Source organism: Nerophis ophidion, linkage group LG03, assembly GCF_033978795.1.
Source record: "Nerophis ophidion isolate RoL-2023_Sa linkage group LG03, RoL_Noph_v1.0, whole genome shotgun sequence".
Classification (NCBI taxonomy): domain Eukaryota; kingdom Metazoa; phylum Chordata; class Actinopteri; order Syngnathiformes; family Syngnathidae; genus Nerophis; species Nerophis ophidion.
The window spans coordinates 17,442,623-17,462,354 of record NC_084613.1 but is presented as its reverse complement, the minus strand read 5'-3'; the positions used below and the strand labels follow the sequence as shown (position 1 = coordinate 17,462,354).

Sequence of the window (19,732 nt, the reverse complement as noted above, 5' to 3'; positions counted from 1 at the left end):
CATGTTTTAGTACTTGATACATGCTAATATTAACATGTTAGCAATGCAAAACAACATTGTTAGGTACACACCTCAATAATATATTTTAGTACTCAACGCATGTTACAGTTAGCATTTTAGCTCTCGGGCTGATTTAGAAGCTTTACGTCGGAGTGTCATATATTTTGGCATTTCACTAATGCTAACTGTAAGCATGCTATTGTTAGCAGGTTAGCGGCCAAAGCGGGAGCAAGAATAAAACTGAATTGATTTGAATTTTTTTTTTAATCAGACATTGCAAATGTTTTATTACATATACATATATATATATAAATATATTGTTTCTTAGCAGATCTGTACAACTTTTGGTTGTGTATTCAAGCAATTTGAGGCACGATTACGATATGTAAACATCATTAAAATGGTCAATACAATTAAAACAAACCCATTGTAAAACCAGAACTACCAGAACATATCCAAGCTTTGTGCAAAACAATGTCCAATAACCCATACAAATTCTTTGTAGCCATCCAGTATTGAGGAATATGCATAAATATGAATCTGTTGACCGACTCCAGCCAGATTCTTCATATTTGAAATAAAGAGGACTGTTTTTAGTACATCTGGAGAGCAGACAATGCAGAGGAGAAAATACATTTAGTTGCTCACTTTAGCTGTGGAAATAAAGAAGGTTACACGTTAAAAAAATAAAACATTTAGCTATAACAGTAAAAAGCTTTAAAAAATGGAATTTTTGTCACAGAGTTGTACCTCCGCCGAGGTCTGCTGACAGTCTGAGGAGTATGCAGTACTTACAGTGATGTACGCTATGCCCATGTCTGAGCCCGTCGCTCCGTATTCGGCTGGGATCAAGTCCGGGTGTTTCTAGAAACATTTTCAGAACCACCGGAGTCAATGTGGTGTGCTATCGTTAAAAGTGCCATCTCTCCCCACGCTAGCAGCCATACTATGACTGAGCACCAGACACTGGCATGACTCGGGAATGTGGTCGACATTTAAAGCAGGGGTGTCCAAAGTGGGGGCCGGGGGCACAACTGTTAGCATTTTAAAGCTAGCACGCTAGCTCTTTTTGCAAATGTTTGAAGGTGTTCACCGCAGTGATAATAATATTAATAATAATAATAGATTTTATTTGTAAAAAAGTACTTTACATTGAGCAAACAATCTCAAAGGGCTACAGTGTATTAAAAAAATAAAAAAATAATACAAATAAAAGCGAGACTAGCCTGATAGCTAGAACTAGGGGTAGAGCTGCCGTGCCAAAAACCTGGGGGTTGCAGGTTCGCTCCCCGCCTATCGACATCCAAGTCGCTGCCGTTGTGTCCTTGGGCAGGACACTTCACCCTTGCCCCCGGTGCTGCTCACACTGGTGAATGATTGAATGATAGGTGGTGGTCGGAGGGGCCGTAGGCGCAAACTGGCAGCCACGCTTCCGTCAGTCTACCCCAGGGCAGCTGTGGCTAAAAATGTAGCTTACCACCACCAGCTGTAAATGAATGATGGGTTCCCACTTCTCTGTAAGTGCTCTGAGTATCTAATAATAGAAAAGTGCGATATAAATCTAATCCATTATTATTATTATTATAATTACTCATATCCATTTATCTAAAAAAAAAAAGGATTTTTTTAAAAAGAACGGTTTTTAAGCCTTTTTTAAAAGCATTCACAGTCTGGGGTTCCCTCAGGTGGTCAGGGAGAGCGTTTCACAGACTAGGAGCGGCAGAGCAGAAAGCCCGGTCTCCTACTGATACCGGTTAGACACCTCAGTCATGTTTTGGTACCTGAGGTATGCTAATATTAGCATGTTAGCATTTAAAACAATGTATCATGTAGACACAGAGTAATATAATGTTAAACTTGAAGCATGTTCCAATTAGCATTTTAACATGCTCGCTTTTCAGGCCCTTAGAGATAGGGTGAGAAGCTCTGTCATCCGGGAGGAACTCAAAGTAAAGCCGCTGCTCCCCCACATCGAGAGGAGCCAGATGAGGTGGTTCGGGCATCTGGTCAGGATGCCACCCGAACGCCTCCCGAGGGAGGTGTTTAGGGCACATCCAACCGGTAGGAGGCCATGGGGAAGACCCAGGACACATTGGGAAGACTATGTCTCCCGGCTGGCCTGGGAACGCCTTGGGATCCCCTGGGAAGAGCTGGACGGAGTGGCTGGGGAGAGGGAAGTCTGGGCTTCCCTGCTTAGGCTGCTACCCCCGACCAGACCTCGGATAAGCGGAAGAAGATGGTAGGATGGATGGATGGATTTTCAGGCTAATTTAGCAGGTATAGACCTGAATGTCATATACTGACTCACTAATGATAACTGTAAGCATGCTGTTGTTAGCATGCTAATTTTAGCATACTAGCTTTTCTTTTAACTAAAATGGCCCCCGCATCCTTTGATTTGTCAGTGTGTGGCCCTCAGTGGGAAAAGGTTTGAGCACCCTTGATTTAAAGAAACTCCACTACAACGTTATCACTTAGTAGCGAGAGTCTTGATTCGTCAGGAAGGGAATGGCACCGAGTGCCTCAGAGGCAACGAGGAAGCGATGAGAGTGTTGACTGAGTGGAAAAGTGCCATTAGGAAACCAAATGTAAAAATAATAATAAAAATGTGTGCAAACTTTGCTCATTTTTCGCCCTCCGCCACCGGGGGGCAGCGTGTCATTATTTTTCTCATGGCTTCAACAGGCTTCCCAAGTCCTCAAAAGCCAAGAAAAGAGGTGAGAAATCCACAAGACGGACACGCAGAACCCCTCTCCCGAAACTTAGTCTATGTCGGAGGCCTCGTTGTCCGAGGGGAAGTAATTGCTGCCTTTTACCCGGATGTACTGGATGTTCTGGTTCTTGAAGTGGGAGCCGCCCCCGCAGGAGCACAGCGGGCCCATGAACAGGTCCTCGATGTCCTCCAGCTGCAGGCCCTTCGTCTCCGGCAGGCAGCACAGGATGAAGAGGAAGCCCAGCACCGTGAAGCCCGTGTACAGGAAGAAGATGCCTGTGGGTGGACGGTGGAAAAGTCAGATCAAAGCGGCCATTTTTCTATTATTGGGACCCTCTCTTTAGGACAGACCTGGGCAAATTAAGGCCCGGGGGCCACATGCAGCCCGTTAAACTTTTCAATCTGGCCCGCTGGGCATTCCCAAATCATTTTTGTAGATCTTTAAAGGCCTAGTGAAATAAGATTTTGTTATTTAAACGGGGATAGCAGGGCCATTCTATGTGTCATACTTGATAATTTCGCGATATTGCCATATTTTTGCTGAAAGGATTTAGTAGAGAACATCCACGATAAAGTTTGCAACTTTCGGTGCTAACAGAAAAGCCCTGCCTGTACCGGAAGTCGCAGACCATGACGTCACATGTTGATGGCTCCTCACACTGTTTCTAATGGGAGCCTCCAACAAAAACGGCTATTCGGACCGAGAAAACGACAATTTCCCCATTAATTTGAGCGAGGATGAAAGATTCGTGTTTGAGGATATTGATAGCGACGGACTATATAAAAAAAAAAAAAAAACGCGATTCCATTGGGATGGATTCAGATGTTTTTAGACACATTTACAAGAATAATTCTGGGAAATCCCTTATCTTTCTTTTGTGTTGCTAGTGTTTTAGTGACTTTAACAGTACCTGAAAGTCGGAGGGGTGTGTCCACGGGTGTGTTGACGCGCAGTGTCTCAGGGGAGTCGACGGCAGCTTTATGGGCGGCACAAGCTCAGCTGATCTCTGGTAAGAAGCGACTTTTTAACCACAATTTTCTCACCGAAACCTGCCGGTTGACATTCGGTCGGGATCCATGTTTGCTTGACCGCGCTCTGATCCATAGTAAAGTTTCACCTCCGTGAATTTTAAACAAGGAATCACCGTGTTTTTGTGTGGCTAAAGGCTAAAGCTTCCCAACTCCATCATTGTACTTTGACTTCTCCAATATTAATTGACCAAATTGCAAAAGATTCAGCAACACAGATCTCGAAAATACTGTGTAATTATGCGGTTAAAGCAGACGACTTTTAGCTGTGTGTGTGCGCAGCGCTCATATTTCCTTTCCTAACAGCCCGTGACGTCAAGCGTACATGTCATCATTACGCAACGTTTTCAAGAAAAAACTCCCGGGAAATTTAAAATTGCAATTTAGTAAACTAAAAAGGCCGTATTGGCATGTGTTGCAATGTTAATATTTCATCATTGATATATAAACTATCAGACTGCGTGGTGGGTAGTAGTGGGTTTCAGTAGGCCTTTAAGATGGACAGTGTAGCTGCCATTATGATGTGCAGTCATGTTTTCTAATGACCGTAAGTCTTGAACTATAAAATGTATTTCAATAGTTGGAATTTGCACTTTTGCTCTATATACTAGTTACTATGGTAATTTAAGTAGTTACTATGGTAATCTACGTCACAGCAGCTCAGACAAGGCACCAAGCAGTGAGCGTTTCCACAGAGTGTTTCTAGAGCAGCCAGCCTGAAATGTGGGTGTCAGGGACAGATGCGGAAGGAGATATTTAAAACAAAGTTCTAAAGCTTTGTGATATATCACATGAATCACATTGTAGCTGGGTTTATTTTTTACACTTCGCGTTCATATTTCGCTGTTTGTTGCATTTTGGTTGCGTTTCGCTTGATTGTAAAATAAGTCAATCGAGGGGGTGGGTGACATTCATATGTTGTCAATATTCAGGGTTTTATCGTTCATAGAAAAGTGTAAAACACCATCAAATTGTTTAAGGCGGTCTGTCATAACGTTTTTAGCATTCAATCTGACATTATTGGGAGGTTTTGTATTAGTGTTCATAAAAATAGATATACTGGCCCCCAGACACATTTTTTTCTTTAAATTTGGCCCCCGAGTCAAAATAATTGCCCAGGCCTGTTTTAGGGGGGACTGGTCCACTCAGATTCTTGGGTTCTAAGGCTTCTGACGTCACGACAGGTGACTGGAGTTGAACAATTTGTAAGTACAAACATGGCAATACAAGACGTCTGAACTTTAAAGCAATCTCTAAAATGGTCGCCCACCTCACGTGCTTTTGTCGGCTTGGGTTAACTTGCACATTCTTCCTCACTCTCGCTGCCCGCACCTGGTCCTTTATGACACCATTAAAACTAGTGACGTCCAATAATGGCTTTTTTTGCCGATATCCGATATTGTCCAACTCTTAATTACTGATACCGATATCAACCGATACCATGTATACAGTCGTGGAATTAACACATTATTATGTCCAATTTTGTTGTGATGCCCCGCTGAAAGCATTAAACAATGTAACAAGGTTTTCCAAAATAAATCAACTCAAGTTATTCAAAAAAATGCCAACATGGCACTGCCATATTTAGGGACCGAATGTCCCTTTTATTATTGAAGTCACAAAGTGCATTATTTTCTTAACATGCCTCAAAACAGCAGCTTGAAATTTGGTACATTCTCTCCCTGTATATTGTAGCATCCCAGAATAGTTAGTGCTCCAAGGGGCTCTGGGTATTTGTTCTGTTGTTTTTATGTTGTGTTACACAGCGGATGATCTCCCTAAATGTTTGTCATTCTTGTTTGGTGTAGGTTCACAGTGTGGCGCATATTAGTAACAGTGTTAAAGTTGTTTATACGGCCACCCTCAGTGTGACCTGTATGGCTGTTGACCAAGTATGCTTTGCATTCACTTGTGTGTGTGTGAAAAGCCTAGGTATTATGTGATTGGGCCTGCATACAAAGGCAGTGCTTTTAAGGTTTATTGGTGCTCTGTACTTCTCCCGACGTCAGTGTACCACTCCGTACAGCGGCGTTTTAAAAAGTCATGAATTTTACGTTTTGTAACCGATACCGATAAAATTCCCATATTACATTTTAAAGAATTTATCGCCAATAATATCGGCAGCCCGATATTATCGGACTTCTCTAATTAAAACCATTAGAGTAATGTGTACGTGGATGGATAAGAAACGAGGTGAGATCATTGTGTTTACCTCGTTGAGCAAAACAAACACCTACTCTGACATCTAAAGTAGGGGGGTGTCCAAAGTGCAGTACAGTCTAAACATATTGCTAAAAAAATAAGAAAATAAATAAATAAATGGAATAAAAGAGCAAATACATCAAATGTAAATGAAAAAATAAAAATTTAAGACTCTAGTAACACAAAACAGGTTGTTTTTCTTCTTTAAATCAGTCATTGCTCAAAAACAATAATGCATCAAAATCAATGTTATGACTTATTGACCTCTTGAATGCTCAAATTACTTAACAGCAAATATTCGACTTTGAAATGTTTGGAGGGAAAAATATTACATATTTTGTGTGTTTGCCATATAAAAAAACGAAGTTTGTTTTGACAAAAAGGGCATAAAATAGACAAAAACAAATTAAGTGTTGATAGAAAAAAAAATTACATACATACATAAATATATATATATATATATATATATATATATATATATATATATATATATATATATATATATATATATATATATATATATATATATATATATATATATATATATATATAAACACCAAAATTAATACATGTACACACACATATATAAGCATGCATATACATATAGAAGTACATACATGTATATGCGTATAGAAATACATACCGGTACATATATACTGTACATTTTATATATACAGTGCAGGCCAAAAGTTCGGACACACCTTCTCATTCAATGCATTTTCTTTATTTTCATGACTATTTACATTGTAGATTGTCACAGAAGGCATCAAAACTATGAGTGAACACATGCGGAGTTATGTACTTAAAGAAAGGTGAAATAACACAAAACATGTTTTAAGATTCTAGTTTCTTCAAAATAACCACCCTTTTTCATACACTCTTGGAATTTTCTCGATGAGCTTCAAGAGGTAGTCACATGAATTGGTTTTCACTTCACAGGTGTCAGAGTTTTGATGCCTTCAGTGATAATCGACAATGTCAATAGTCATGAAAATAAAGAAAACCAATTGAAATGAGAAGGTGTGTCTAAACTTTTGGCCTGTAGCAACTTGTCCAGGGTGTACCCCGCCTTCCGCCCGATTGTAGCTGAGATAGGCACCTGCGCCCCCGCGACCCCAAAGGGAATAAGCGGTAGAAAATGGATAGATGTATATACATATATTTATACATAAGTGTGTGTGTGTACATATATATGACTTATTTTTAACACTATTATGAGTATTGCCTTTTTGGATCTGAAATACTTTTACTTTTAAAAACGTTCATTGCTCAATAAATAATAATGAACTAGAATCAATGTTGTTATGAATTATTGCCTTATTTAGGGCTCACATCACTTCACATCAAATATTACACTTAGTTTTCCTTGACAAAAAGGGTATAAAATATAGAAAAAAAAAATGTTGCACTTTATATTAAAATATATTCTTGAAGCTGATCTTACAAAAAACCTTTACATTGTATTGGTTTTGAAAATAAAAAAATAGAAATATGGAACGTTTTCAGTTTTCAGTGCGCGGCCTTCAGGAGAACAAGTTTGGACACCCGTGCTGTAGTGAAGTGAAGTGAATTACATTTATGTAGTGCTTTTCTCTAGTGACTCAAAGCGCTTTACATTGTGGAACCCAATATCTAAGTTACATTTTTAAACCAGTGTGGGTGGCACTGGGAGAAGGTGGGTAAAGTGTCTTGCCCAAGGACACAACAGCACTGACTTGGTATACAGAAGTGGGGATCGAACCTGGAACCCTCAAGCTGCTGGCACCAACCGAGCTATACCGCCCCTGTAAAGCGTTCCATTTTGCTGCAAGGTGATAAAAGACTCTGCTAACACTGTCCTGTGTTACCTTGATAGGTGAGCAGCTCCGCGACATGAAGGAAGGTGAGCGAGAGGATGACGTTGAAGATCCAGTTGATGCCGGCCGAGCAGGCGTTGCCAGTGCTGCGGGCCCACAGTGGGTAGATCTCGGAGTTGATGGTCCACGGCATGGGACCCATTCCTAAAAAAAACACACACACACACACACACACATTAGGAACATACTGCACTTTTTCTAGCGAGGGACACAGGCAAAAAAACCTGGAGATATTTAAAGAACATATGGAGAACTGGAGATGTCAAAAATATTGTGTGAATTGTGATGAATTAAAGTAATTCTCTATTAGGAAGTGTGAGTCTTTGGGCACCTCACAGTTCAATTCAATTCAGAATCCAATCTAGATTTAATAAGATTCTCGATTCAAACGTTTTTGCAACAAATTATTTGATTTGATAATTATAATGAAACTTTTTCAAAACAGGTTACAGGTTACAGGTTACATAAGCTCCTCCTGGTTGCATGGAGATGGCATAAACGTGTCTTTTGAAAAAAGTATATAAAATATAAATATGTTTGTATATATATATATACATACAAACATATATACATATACACATTTACAATATACACACATATATCTGTACACATATATACACACACATCCATCCTTTTTTCTACCGCTTGTCACTTTTGGGGTCACGGGGGGTGCTGGAGCCTATCTCAGCCACATGTATAAGTATATACAGTACATATACACAGTCACACACATATAAATATATATATATATATATATTTTTTTTTTCTCTCTCCAATCAATTTATGAAAATTAATAGAACCGGTATATAGATTTAGAATCAGGATAAAAAACAATTGCGATTCAGATGTAAATTAATTTTTGTGGGCTCCTAATATTTAACGCATTGTGTTTTTTATGCTTATATACATATATACGTGTATACATATATATATATATATATATATATATTTATATATATATATATATATATATATATATATATATATATATATATATATATATATACACACACATACATATATACATGTATACATACATACATAGAAATACACTTACATATATACATACACACATATACATATATACAATATACACATATTTATACACATTTAAATATATGCACACATCCATATACACACACATATACATGTGTGTGTATATGTATACATATACATATACACACACACACATGTATATGTATATACATATACATGTGTGTGTGTATATACTTACACACACACAAACATATATATATATATTTTTTTTCCTTAATCGATTTCTGAAAATTAAGAGTACCGTATATGGATTTCGAATCAGGATAAAAAACAATCGCAGTTCGGACAAGAATCAGTTTTTGTGGGCTCCTAATATTTAACGCATTGTGTTTTTTATGTATGTATACATAAATACGTATACACATCACATAAAAATATATACATTTATACATATACACATATCACAACCCCAAACGGGAAAAGCGGTAAAAAATGGCTGGATGGCTGGATAAATAAATATATATATATATATATATATATATATATATATATATACACACATATATACATATATATATATATATACATACATATATACATATATATATATATATATACATACATATATACATATATATATATATATACATACATATATATATATATATATATATATATATACACATACATATATATATATATATATACACATACATATATATATATATATATACATACATATACACACACACACACACATATATATATATATATATATATATATATATATATATATTTAGAAATATAATATATATATATATATATAATCTATGTTTTATATATATATATATATATATATATATATTTACTGTATATATCTAGTGTCTTCAAAGTGTGCATTTTTTTCTATAAAACAGGACGTTTGTCGAGGCTGGAACCAATTATTCATTTTTCGATTGTTTCCTAAGGGTAACTAGGCTTTACTATAAAAAACTTTTCGATTTACGAACTATGTTCAACAACCAATTCCGTTCGTATAAGATGGATAATGATCTAATTTACATACAATGTGTACATTGTATTTAAAATCAATATAATGAAATATTACACACGTACAATGACTTTACTGTATTTTAAATTCAAATGATTATCGATAACATGCTAGCATCGTAATTGATGGCTCTGTTTTATTCAATTTATATTGTCTGAAATAGAGGAAAAGCAACAGATACTGATAAGAAAAATATTCTTGTTTTCTGATGTGTCAGCATTTCATATTATTTTAAGACATAAAACAGACTTCATCCGTTCAGGTCTGTTAAAAACAATAAATGACCATAAAGCCCTGCGATGAGGTGGCAACTTATCCAGGGTGTACCCCGCCTTCCGCCCGATTGTAGCTGAGATAGGCACCAGCGCCCCCCGCGACCCCAAAGGGAATAAGCGGTAGAAATGGATGGATGGATGGACTATAAAGCCACTTTTTGGGGTTATTCATCCTATCAATAATGTAATGAATTTAAATTGAAATACCTCAAGTTCAGGAATTTTTTTCAGCATTTTTTGGGTGAAAATAAATCTATTAAATACTGATTGTAATAAATATGTAGCTTGTGTGTACTGTACACATTTTTTAAAAGCCCCGAGTCGCAGTTGGGGCATCCTTCCTTGTATGCCACTAGTTGTCTTTAAATATTGCACGACAGTTAGGAATGAGTCCTCAAAGTTGGAATGAAGCGCCGCATGACGGTGGTAAGAGTGAGTGCGTGCACACCTGGGGCAAAAGACATCAGGTAGAGAAGGAGGCCCGCCAGGACCACCCAGGAGTATAATGTCGGACAGTAGTTGTAAGCCCAGATTGGACTCTCTGGCCCCTCCGTCTGGTTGAAGCACCTGCATGAGGAACATTGCAAGAAATTAAGACGAGGGCGGTCATGGACACAAACAGGAAGTTAATAACCGACCGTCCCCATGCCGAGTGGTCGCTGGACGTGGGATTGGCGGGAAGGCAGGTGGAGTCAAATATGTCGCTGCTGTTCTGGCGATAGCAAAATCCACAAGCGGGGTTCAACATGCAGTCGGAGCAGGTTCTGCAGGGCAAAGAAGCACGAGAATATTGCATGAATGTGTGAGCAGAAACAACAAACGGTCAGTGGGTACAGAATTCAGACACAGGAAGTTTTTATGTAAAAAAACAGAATGTAGTCCAGTCTTGGGCCAGCGATAATGCCAAGGAGCAGCCGGAGCTTGAAAAACCCCTTGGAACACTTAGTCCTCCCGCTGAAATATGTAAACGGACAAAAACAAGCGGATCCGACGAAAGCAATATTTTGTCCGCTCTTTCTTTGCCGCGTCCTGCTCATATTTTCTGTTACTTGATGCTATCTGGCTAGCATGCTAACTGCAGTTTACCTCGGCTCTGGCTCTTCTGCATTCACGTGACATTTCTACCAAAAATGCACTTTCTAGTTCTTTATGAAAATATTTTGTCAGCTCTTTTTTGCAGCATACTGTTAGCATTCTAGCTTTTATTGCTCACATTTTCTGTTACTTGATGCTATCTGGATAGCATGCTAACTGTTAGCATTTCACTTCGGCTTTGGTTCTTCAGCATTCACGCAACATTTTTACCGAAATTCTAGTTCTTTAAAAAATATACTTTTTTGCTCATATTTTCTGTTACTTGGTGCTATCTGGCTAGCATGCTAACAGTTAGCATTTCACTTTGACTCTTTAGCATTCACACAAAATTTGTACCAAAATCGCATTTTGTAGTTCTTTATTTTGTCAGCTCTTTTTTGCAGTGTACTGTAAGCATGCTAGCTTTTTTCGCACATTTTACTTATATTTTCTGTTACTTGATGCTATCTGGCTAGCATACTAACTGTTAGCATTTTACTTCGGCTTTGGCTCTTCAGCATTCACGTAAAATTTCAACGGAAAAAATTGCACTTTCTATTTTGTCAGCTCTTTTCTGCAGCGTACTGTTAACATGCAAGCTTTTTGGCTCATATTTTCTGTTACTTGATGCTATCTGGCTAGCATGCTGACTGTTAGCATTTCACTTCGGTTTTGTCTCTTCAGCATTTACGCAAAATTTCTACCGAAATTTTAGTTCTTTAAAAAAATAAACTTTTTTGCACATTTTGCTCATATTTTCTGTTACTTGAAGTTAATGCTATCTGGCTAGCATGCTAACTGTTAAAATTTCACATTGGCTCTTTAGCATTTACACAAAATTTATACCGAAATCGCATTTTCTAGTTCTTTAAAAAGTGTATTTTGTCAGCTCTTTTTTGCAGCGTACTGTTAGCATGCTAGCTTTTTTTTGCTCATTTTACTCATATTTTCTGTTACTTGATGCTATCTGGCTGGCATGCTAACTGTTAACATTTCACTTCGGCTTTGCCCCTTTAGCATTCACAAAAAGCAGTGTGCTGCCATTGTTGATATTTTGTTAGGCCATATTCGCATGTTTTATACTGACCTAAGTCAAATTCAGGCTTGTTACAGATTTTAAATGTTAAAATTCCACATGCCTCAGTAAAATATATTAAAAAATGGTGACATTTGAGTAAACAGATTATGCAAGGCCATTCAATAACTCATAGATAAAAGTAGAAATGCAACCATGCCTACATGGCGGCCATCTTACTTGGGTCCACTTTCCCATTCATGCCAATACAATGCCTTAAAAATTGAAAATAAATCATAACTTGCAACGAATGTGCTGTTAATACACAACAATTTCTTAATATTATTGTTTTTAAATGTACTTATTGCCAGTATTTTGCAAGCGTACGCAGCACAAAGTGTTGGCATTAGGACAGCCCCGCTCAGGGACTTATGCCGCCGATTCCGATACCAATCACATGTATTAACTGTACATATTTTGATTTATTTATGATGAATAGTATTGACAGTTTAACAATATCAAAATAACATTCAAACTGCTTACTTATTATTTTTTTTTAATAAATACAATTGTTTAAGCATAACAAAGTAAATAGTACAAAAGAACTATGCGGGTGTGTTTTCTAATCATGGCAGAATCCATAACAGAGAACAATGACTATTTTTGGACAAATGAGGATCCACAACCTTTTCTTTTTGAAGCTGAATATACTGAGGACAAACTCCTGCTTCTAGAAGCGAGCACGAAGGAAGAGTGAGACGTTGGAGCGGACGGAAGCCGAGAGAGTGAGGTGAAAGTGACTTTCATGCTGTAAATGTGGAATTTAAAGCTAAGCTATTTCGACATAAATGGAGTGCTCACACCAAATAAACCGGAACAAAGGTCATCTGGACAGGACGCACAACTATCTATCAAGTGAGTCACACTTTAACATGAATAACAACACACGCAGCATGCCATGCGCGTTATAACAACTGTAGTACAACAAAACATGAAATAATACTTTACAGACACTTTAATATGATTGTTCATTTTTTTCAATCAGTACAAATGTTGTGCATTACAAACTCTAAAAACGTGCTTTGTGTTGTGGTAGAAGCGAGCTTATCTCTTTCAGTAGCTAGCGTTTACGACTAATACAGAAACATGCCTACGTTTAAGTCATACTTGCCAACCCTCCCGATATTCCCGGGAGACTCCCGAATTTCAGTGCCCCTCCCGAAAATCTCCCGGGGCAACCATTCTCCTGAATTTCTCCCGATTTCCACCCGGACAACAATATTGGGGGCGTGTCTTAAAGGCACTGCCTTAAGCCTCCTCTCTCACCTGAAAGGAGACAATTATATATGTCTCCGTTATTTATAAGTTTATCTATAACCCATAAAGTAGGCGGGCACGGAGCTATTTCTCAGCGTGTGTTTATTCCAGCCGGCGCGTTAATACACTGACACACAAGATCCGGATTCCCATCTTGCATTGCTTCAAAACTACGACAAGTAGTAATGTCCGAAAACGTAACAGAGACAAAGCAGAATAACGAAGAAGAGACATGGCGACGACGAGTGAGAAGAAGGAGTATGCTTGCAAGTTCCAAAATGATTAGAAAAAAAAATTTGTTTCATCCAGGACAGCTCGATGGGGAAGGGAAGGTGTATGCTGCCTGCAAATTTTGTAGATCTGACTTCTCCATCGAACATGGTGGCCGAACGGATATACTCATTCATGAACAAATGATTTATATATATAAATATATAAGAAATACTTGAAAATATATACACCCGCCGTTTACCAGGACCTCCCCAATGCTGAGTTGAGTTGAGTTTATTTCGAACATGCAAGCATACAACATGATACATCACAATTTCCAGTTTCTCTTTTCAACATGTTCGAAAAGGAGTAAAAAGAAGCAGAGCTTATTTAATCTTACCCGTTTTCTGTTACATAACAGTTGCTAAAACTTTTGTTCACTTCCTGTTCTCAATGTATTCACAATATACTCCATAAGTAATCACAATAAAAATAGATAAATAAATAATTGGTGAGGTAAGTTTTATTCCATAAGATGAGATAAGTAAGATTATTTTGAGAATGAAAGAAAAAATGGATGAATCAATTCAGAATGTTTATCATGGTTCTTGTTTTTTGTACTTTGTTAACAATTTAAGTTTGAAGAGTTTCTTGAAGTGGATCATATTAGTACATTGTTTGATTGCTTTGCTTAATCCATTCCATAATTTAATTCCACATACTGATATACTGAAGGTCTTACGTGTTGTAAGTGCATACAAATGTTTTAAATTACATTTTTTCTCTAAGATTATATTTCTCCTCTTTTGTTGAGAAAAATTGTTGTATATTCTTGGGAAGCAGGTTATAGTTTTCTTTGTGTATAATTTTAGATGTTTGCAAATCCACTATGTCGTGGAATTTCAGTATCTTTGATACAAAAAGTATCGTGTTAGTATGCTGGAAAAAAAAGTCCCTTTAGTGTTCGCTCTTACAATAACAATCTTGCTACAGTTTGGTTATTTTATAGGTTACAGAATCTAAAAGGAAGTGTTGTTGACGGTTTTTGAATGCATTTTTAAAGTGATTTAGAGGCGGCGACCTTGCTAGCCACCAAGAACGAGCTGATTTTTACATTTTAGAATGCAAAAAAAAAGAAAAAAAGTTTGTCTTTTTGTCTCTTATAAGGATTGTGAAAGAAAGCCAAAATTCCAAACAATTGCAGCTCCCCTTTTAGAGCAGAAAGTTGTGTTACTTTCCCAGAGCAGGAAATGTTTCAAATAAATTTTCATACTTGCATCAAAAGCCAACAGATTGCTTTCAGCGTCTTACAAAGAACTGCAAAGCTGACAATTACCTGCCAGCAATTTGCGGTTTCCCTTTTGAAACAATTAAGCCGTTGGAACGTTCTGCTTTTTTTTCCCGCTCACTGCACCCGACTGTCACCCCAGGTGTCGTGTCTTTTCACCTGTACGGCGTGCAGGATGAGTTGTGGGAGTCGAGCGGCCGCAGCGTCACGGCCGGAGAGTTCTGTGCCGACAGCAGGAAGCCGACTGACAACACGGAGAGACTCAGAGTGGTGCCTGCGCCGCACAAAACCAACGACAGCGTGTCAGTCACATGGAGATATTCAACTGTACAACAAAGTGATACTAGAAAGGGTGTTGTTGACACTTCATGAAAAACGGAATTGTTTCCTGTCGTGGAAACGTCATCCTGTGCCAAGTCTGCGGTGCCTGGCAACACAGCAGTTGAAATGAAAGTTGTCACCTCCTACGCCCCAGGAGACACAACAATGGAGCACTTGGAGAACTTTTTCCACTGAGGGCTGCACACTGAACAATTAAAGCATGCGGGGGCCATTTTGATATTTTTCCTTTTTCAAACCAATACACACTTTGTTTGGTCCTCCAGTCATTAAAATGTTAAAAATGAATCACGTGTATATTTTTTTATTGCATTACTCACATTTAAAAGCCTACTGAAACCCACTACTACAGACCACGCAGTCTGATAGTTTATACATCAATGATGAAATCTTCACATTGCAACAGATGCAAATACGGCCGGGTTAGTTCACTCAATTGCAACTTTAAATTTCGCGCAAAGTATCCTGTTGAAAACGTCGCGGTATGATGACGCTTATGACGCGTGACGTCACGGATTGTAGCGGACATTTTGATCCAGCACCGATCACAGCTATAAGTGGTCTGCTTTAATCGCATAATTACACAGTATTCTGGACTTCGGTGTTGCTGAGTCTTTTGCAATTTGTTAAATTATTAATGGAAACGTCAAGGAAGAAAGATGAAGGTGGGAAGCGGTGAATTGCGGCTGCCTTTAGCAACACAAACAGTCGGTGTTTCCTTGTTTACATTCGGCTCTTACCGCAGACATGAGCGGAGAGTTTGCGTCGTTTCTCCTGCAGCTGTGGACTCTCTTGCCTCATCCCACCGGCCGCCACCGACCGTTGGATGCTTAATCCGTGGAGGGGAAATAAAAAAAAATCTCAGCCCGGCTGCCTTGCCTCGTCGAGAAACATGGCTTCCCTCGGAGACACTGGCGGTCACCGTGGCCACACCCCTCCGACTTTCAGGTACGACTATATAATCTCACTAAAACACTAGTACCACAATAAGCAGATAAGGGATTTTCCAGAATTATCCTAGTAAATGTGTCTAATAACATCTGAATCGCTCCCACTGCCCTCGTCTTTTTTAAATTTTTTCTAGTCCTTCACTGTCACTTTCCTCATCCACGAATCTTTCATCCAATTAATCGGGAACTCGTCGCTTTCTCGGTCCGAATTGCACTTGCTGCTGTTGGCTATAATTATAAACAATGTGAGGATGTGAGGAGCCCTACAACCAGTGATGTCACGCGCACATCGTCTGCTACTTCCGGTACAGGCAAGGCTTTTTTATTAGCGAACAAAAGTTGCGAACTTTATCGTCGATGTGCTCTACTAAATCCTTTCAGCAAAAATATGGCAATATCGCAAAATGATCAAGTATGACACATAGAATGGACCTGCTATCCCCGTTTGAATAAGAAAATCTCATTTCAGTAGGCGTTTAAATGTCTATGTCAACCTCAGGTCTACTAGTGAAGTTCAACTTTTTTTTTGTTTAACACCCTTTTTTTTTTGAAGATGTAATTGAGATTGTGGAGTAAATTGGTCAATAGTTGAAAAAAAAAACACCACAAAAATTATTGAAGATACAAAAGGTGTAAAAATAAGTCATACATTTTTTTTTACTACTTAAATCTCTAGATCAACTTTAGATCTATATGTCGATTATAGGTTTTTATAACTTTTTTATGTATTTTTTGTTTGTTGATTTTTTGCCTTTTTTTTGGTTTTATATGGCAAACACACAAAATATTCCAAAGTATAATATTTGATGTGGAGTAATTCCAGCCTTGAATAGGTCAACATTTGATTTTGATTCATTGTTATTTTCTGAGCACTTTTTTTTTAGACCACACTAAAATTATTGGGGATATATAAGGGTCCAACTCATAAAGGTGCAAAAAGAGGTCATACCATTTTTTACAAACTTCGGATCTATACGTTGATTATAGGTTTTTATTATTTCTTAAGTATTTTTAATTTTTTTTTGTTTTTAGATGGCAAACACACAAAATATCCGATATTTTCCCCAAAAACATTTCAAAGTAGAATATGTGATGTGAAGTAATTTCAGCCTTGAGTAGGTCAAAATTTGACTTTGATACATTGTTATGAATTGATTAACGTGGACCCCGACTTAAACAAGTTGAAAAACTTATTCGGGTGTTACCATTTAGTGGTCAATTGTACGGAATATGTACTGGACTGTGCAATCTACTAATAAAAGTATCAATCAATCAATCAATCTTTTTTTAATCACATTAAAATTATTGGGGATGCAAAAGGGTCCCACTCAATAAAGGTGTAAAAATAAGTCATACATTTTTTTAAATTACTTAAATCTCTAGATCAACTTCAGATTTATACATCAATTATAGGTTTTTATTATTTTTTTATGTATTTCTTGTTTTTATATGGCAAACACAAAAAATATGAGATATTTTCCCCCAAAATATTCCAAAGTAGAATATTTGATGTAAAGTGATTACAGTCTTGAACAGGTCACAATTTCATTTTGATTCATTATTATTTTCTGACCACTTTTTATTTTTTTTTAATCACACTAAAACTATTGGGGATCCAAAAGGGTCCCACTCATAAAAGTGATGAAAATAGGTCTTTTCTTTTATTTTTTTACTTTCAGCACTTAAATGTCTCGATCAATTTCAGATCTATCCGTCGATTATAAATTCTTATTATTTTCTTTGTTTTGTTTCTTTTATGCCCTTTTTGTGAAAGAAAACTTAGTTTTATATATGGCCATCACACAAAATATGCAGTATTTTTTTCCCCAAAAATATTTGAAAGCGGATAATTTAATGTGAAGTAATTGGAGCCTTAAAATGGTCAATAATTCATAACAACATGGATTTAAGTCATTATAGTTTTTTGAGTAATAACAGTTAAAAAATAAACAATCACACTAAAATGATTGATGATCCAAAAGGGTCCCACGCATAAAAGTGTTAAAAATAAGTCACATAGTTGTTGTTTTTTACTTTCAGCACTCAAATCTCTCGATCAACTTCAGATCTATCAGTCGATATTACGTTTTTGATTAATTTCTTTATGTTTTTTTTGTTTTGTTTATTTTATGCCCTTTTGTCAAAGAAAATGTTTTTATATGTGGCCATCACACAAAATATGCAATATTTCCCCCCAAAAATATTTTTAGGTTAAATATTTGAAGTGAATTAATTTTAGCCTTAAATATGTCAATAATTCATTACAACATTGATTTTTAATTTATTACCATTTCTGAGCAATGACAGTTAAAAAAAAAAAACACAAACTAAAATTCTTGACGATCCAGAAGAGCCACACTTTTAAAAGTGCACAAAAATAAGTCATACCATTTATTTTTTACTTTTAGCACCTACATCTCAGATCAACTTGTGATCTGTTCGTTGATTATACGTTTTTTTTTTTTAAATAGTTTTTTTGTTTTATTTTATGCCCTTTATGTAAAAAGAAAACTTGGTTGTTTCTATTGGAAACACACAAAATGTGCGATATGTTCCCCAAAAAATATTTCCAAGTTAAATATTTGCTGTGAAGTAATTGGAGCCTTACATAAGTCAATTATTTATAACAACATTGATTTGGATTCATTATTATTTTTTGAGCAATGACATTGCCATCTCTAGATCAACTTCAGATATATCCATTGATTATGATTTTTTATAATTGTTCATGGGTTTTTTTGTTTGTTTATTTTATGTCCTTTTTGTCAAGTAAAACATTGTTTTTATATGTGGCAATATAGACAAAATATGCAATATTTCCCCCAAAAATATTTTTAAGTGAAATATTGAAGTGTAGCCTTAAATAGGTCAATAATTCATAACAACATTAATATTAATTCATTATTATTTTCGCAATGAAAGTTTTTGGGACTTTATTTTATATATGGCCATCACACAAAATATGTAGAACTTTCCCCAAAAAACATTTCAAAGTGGAATATTTGATGTGAAGTAATTGGAGCCTTGAATAGGTCAATACTTCATGACATTGATTTTAATTCATTATTTTTTTTTTTAACAATGACAGTTATAAAAAAAACCCTTAAACTAAAATTATTAGGTATCCAAAAGAGCCACACTTGTAAGAGTGTAAAAAAAATAAGTACTACTTTTTTTTTTTTTTTTTTTTTTTACTTTTAGCACTTACATCTCAGATGAACTAGTGATCTGTTTTTAAAGTTGTTGTTTTTTTTTTTGTTGAATTTTATGCCCTTTTTGTCAAAGAGAACTTGGTTGTTTGTATTGGTAACACACAAAATGTGCGATATTTTCCCCCAAAAAACATGTCCAAGTTAAATATTTGACGTGAAGTAATTGGAGCCTTAAATAAGTCAACAATTCATAACAACATTGATT

General features: G+C 36.6%; 1 protein-coding gene across 4 annotated transcripts in view; it reads right to left on the bottom strand.

Annotated features, from left to right (window-relative positions):
- Positions 1 to 245: 245 nt before the first annotated feature.
- LOC133549231 (proton myo-inositol cotransporter-like) overlaps positions 246 to 19,732 on the bottom strand; it is a 35,778-nt gene continuing 16,291 nt past the window's right edge. For 2 of the 4 annotated variants that reach the window (XM_061894440.1, XM_061894442.1), the window contains 6 exons: positions 15,186 to 15,300; positions 10,761 to 10,886; positions 10,571 to 10,689; positions 7,792 to 7,944; positions 2,817 to 2,989; positions 246 to 864 (listed from right to left, as the gene is read on the bottom strand). In XM_061894440.1, coding sequence (XP_061750424.1) covers positions 718 to 864; positions 2,817 to 2,989; positions 7,792 to 7,944; positions 10,571 to 10,689; positions 10,761 to 10,886; positions 15,186 to 15,300 — 833 coding nt within the window. In that variant the 3' untranslated portion in view covers positions 246 to 717. Of the gene's footprint in view, positions 2,990 to 7,791; positions 7,945 to 10,570; positions 10,690 to 10,760; positions 10,887 to 15,185; positions 15,301 to 19,732 lie in introns of all 4 variants that reach the window. The other 2 variants (XM_061894441.1, XR_009806051.1) reach the window with 2 other exon arrangements.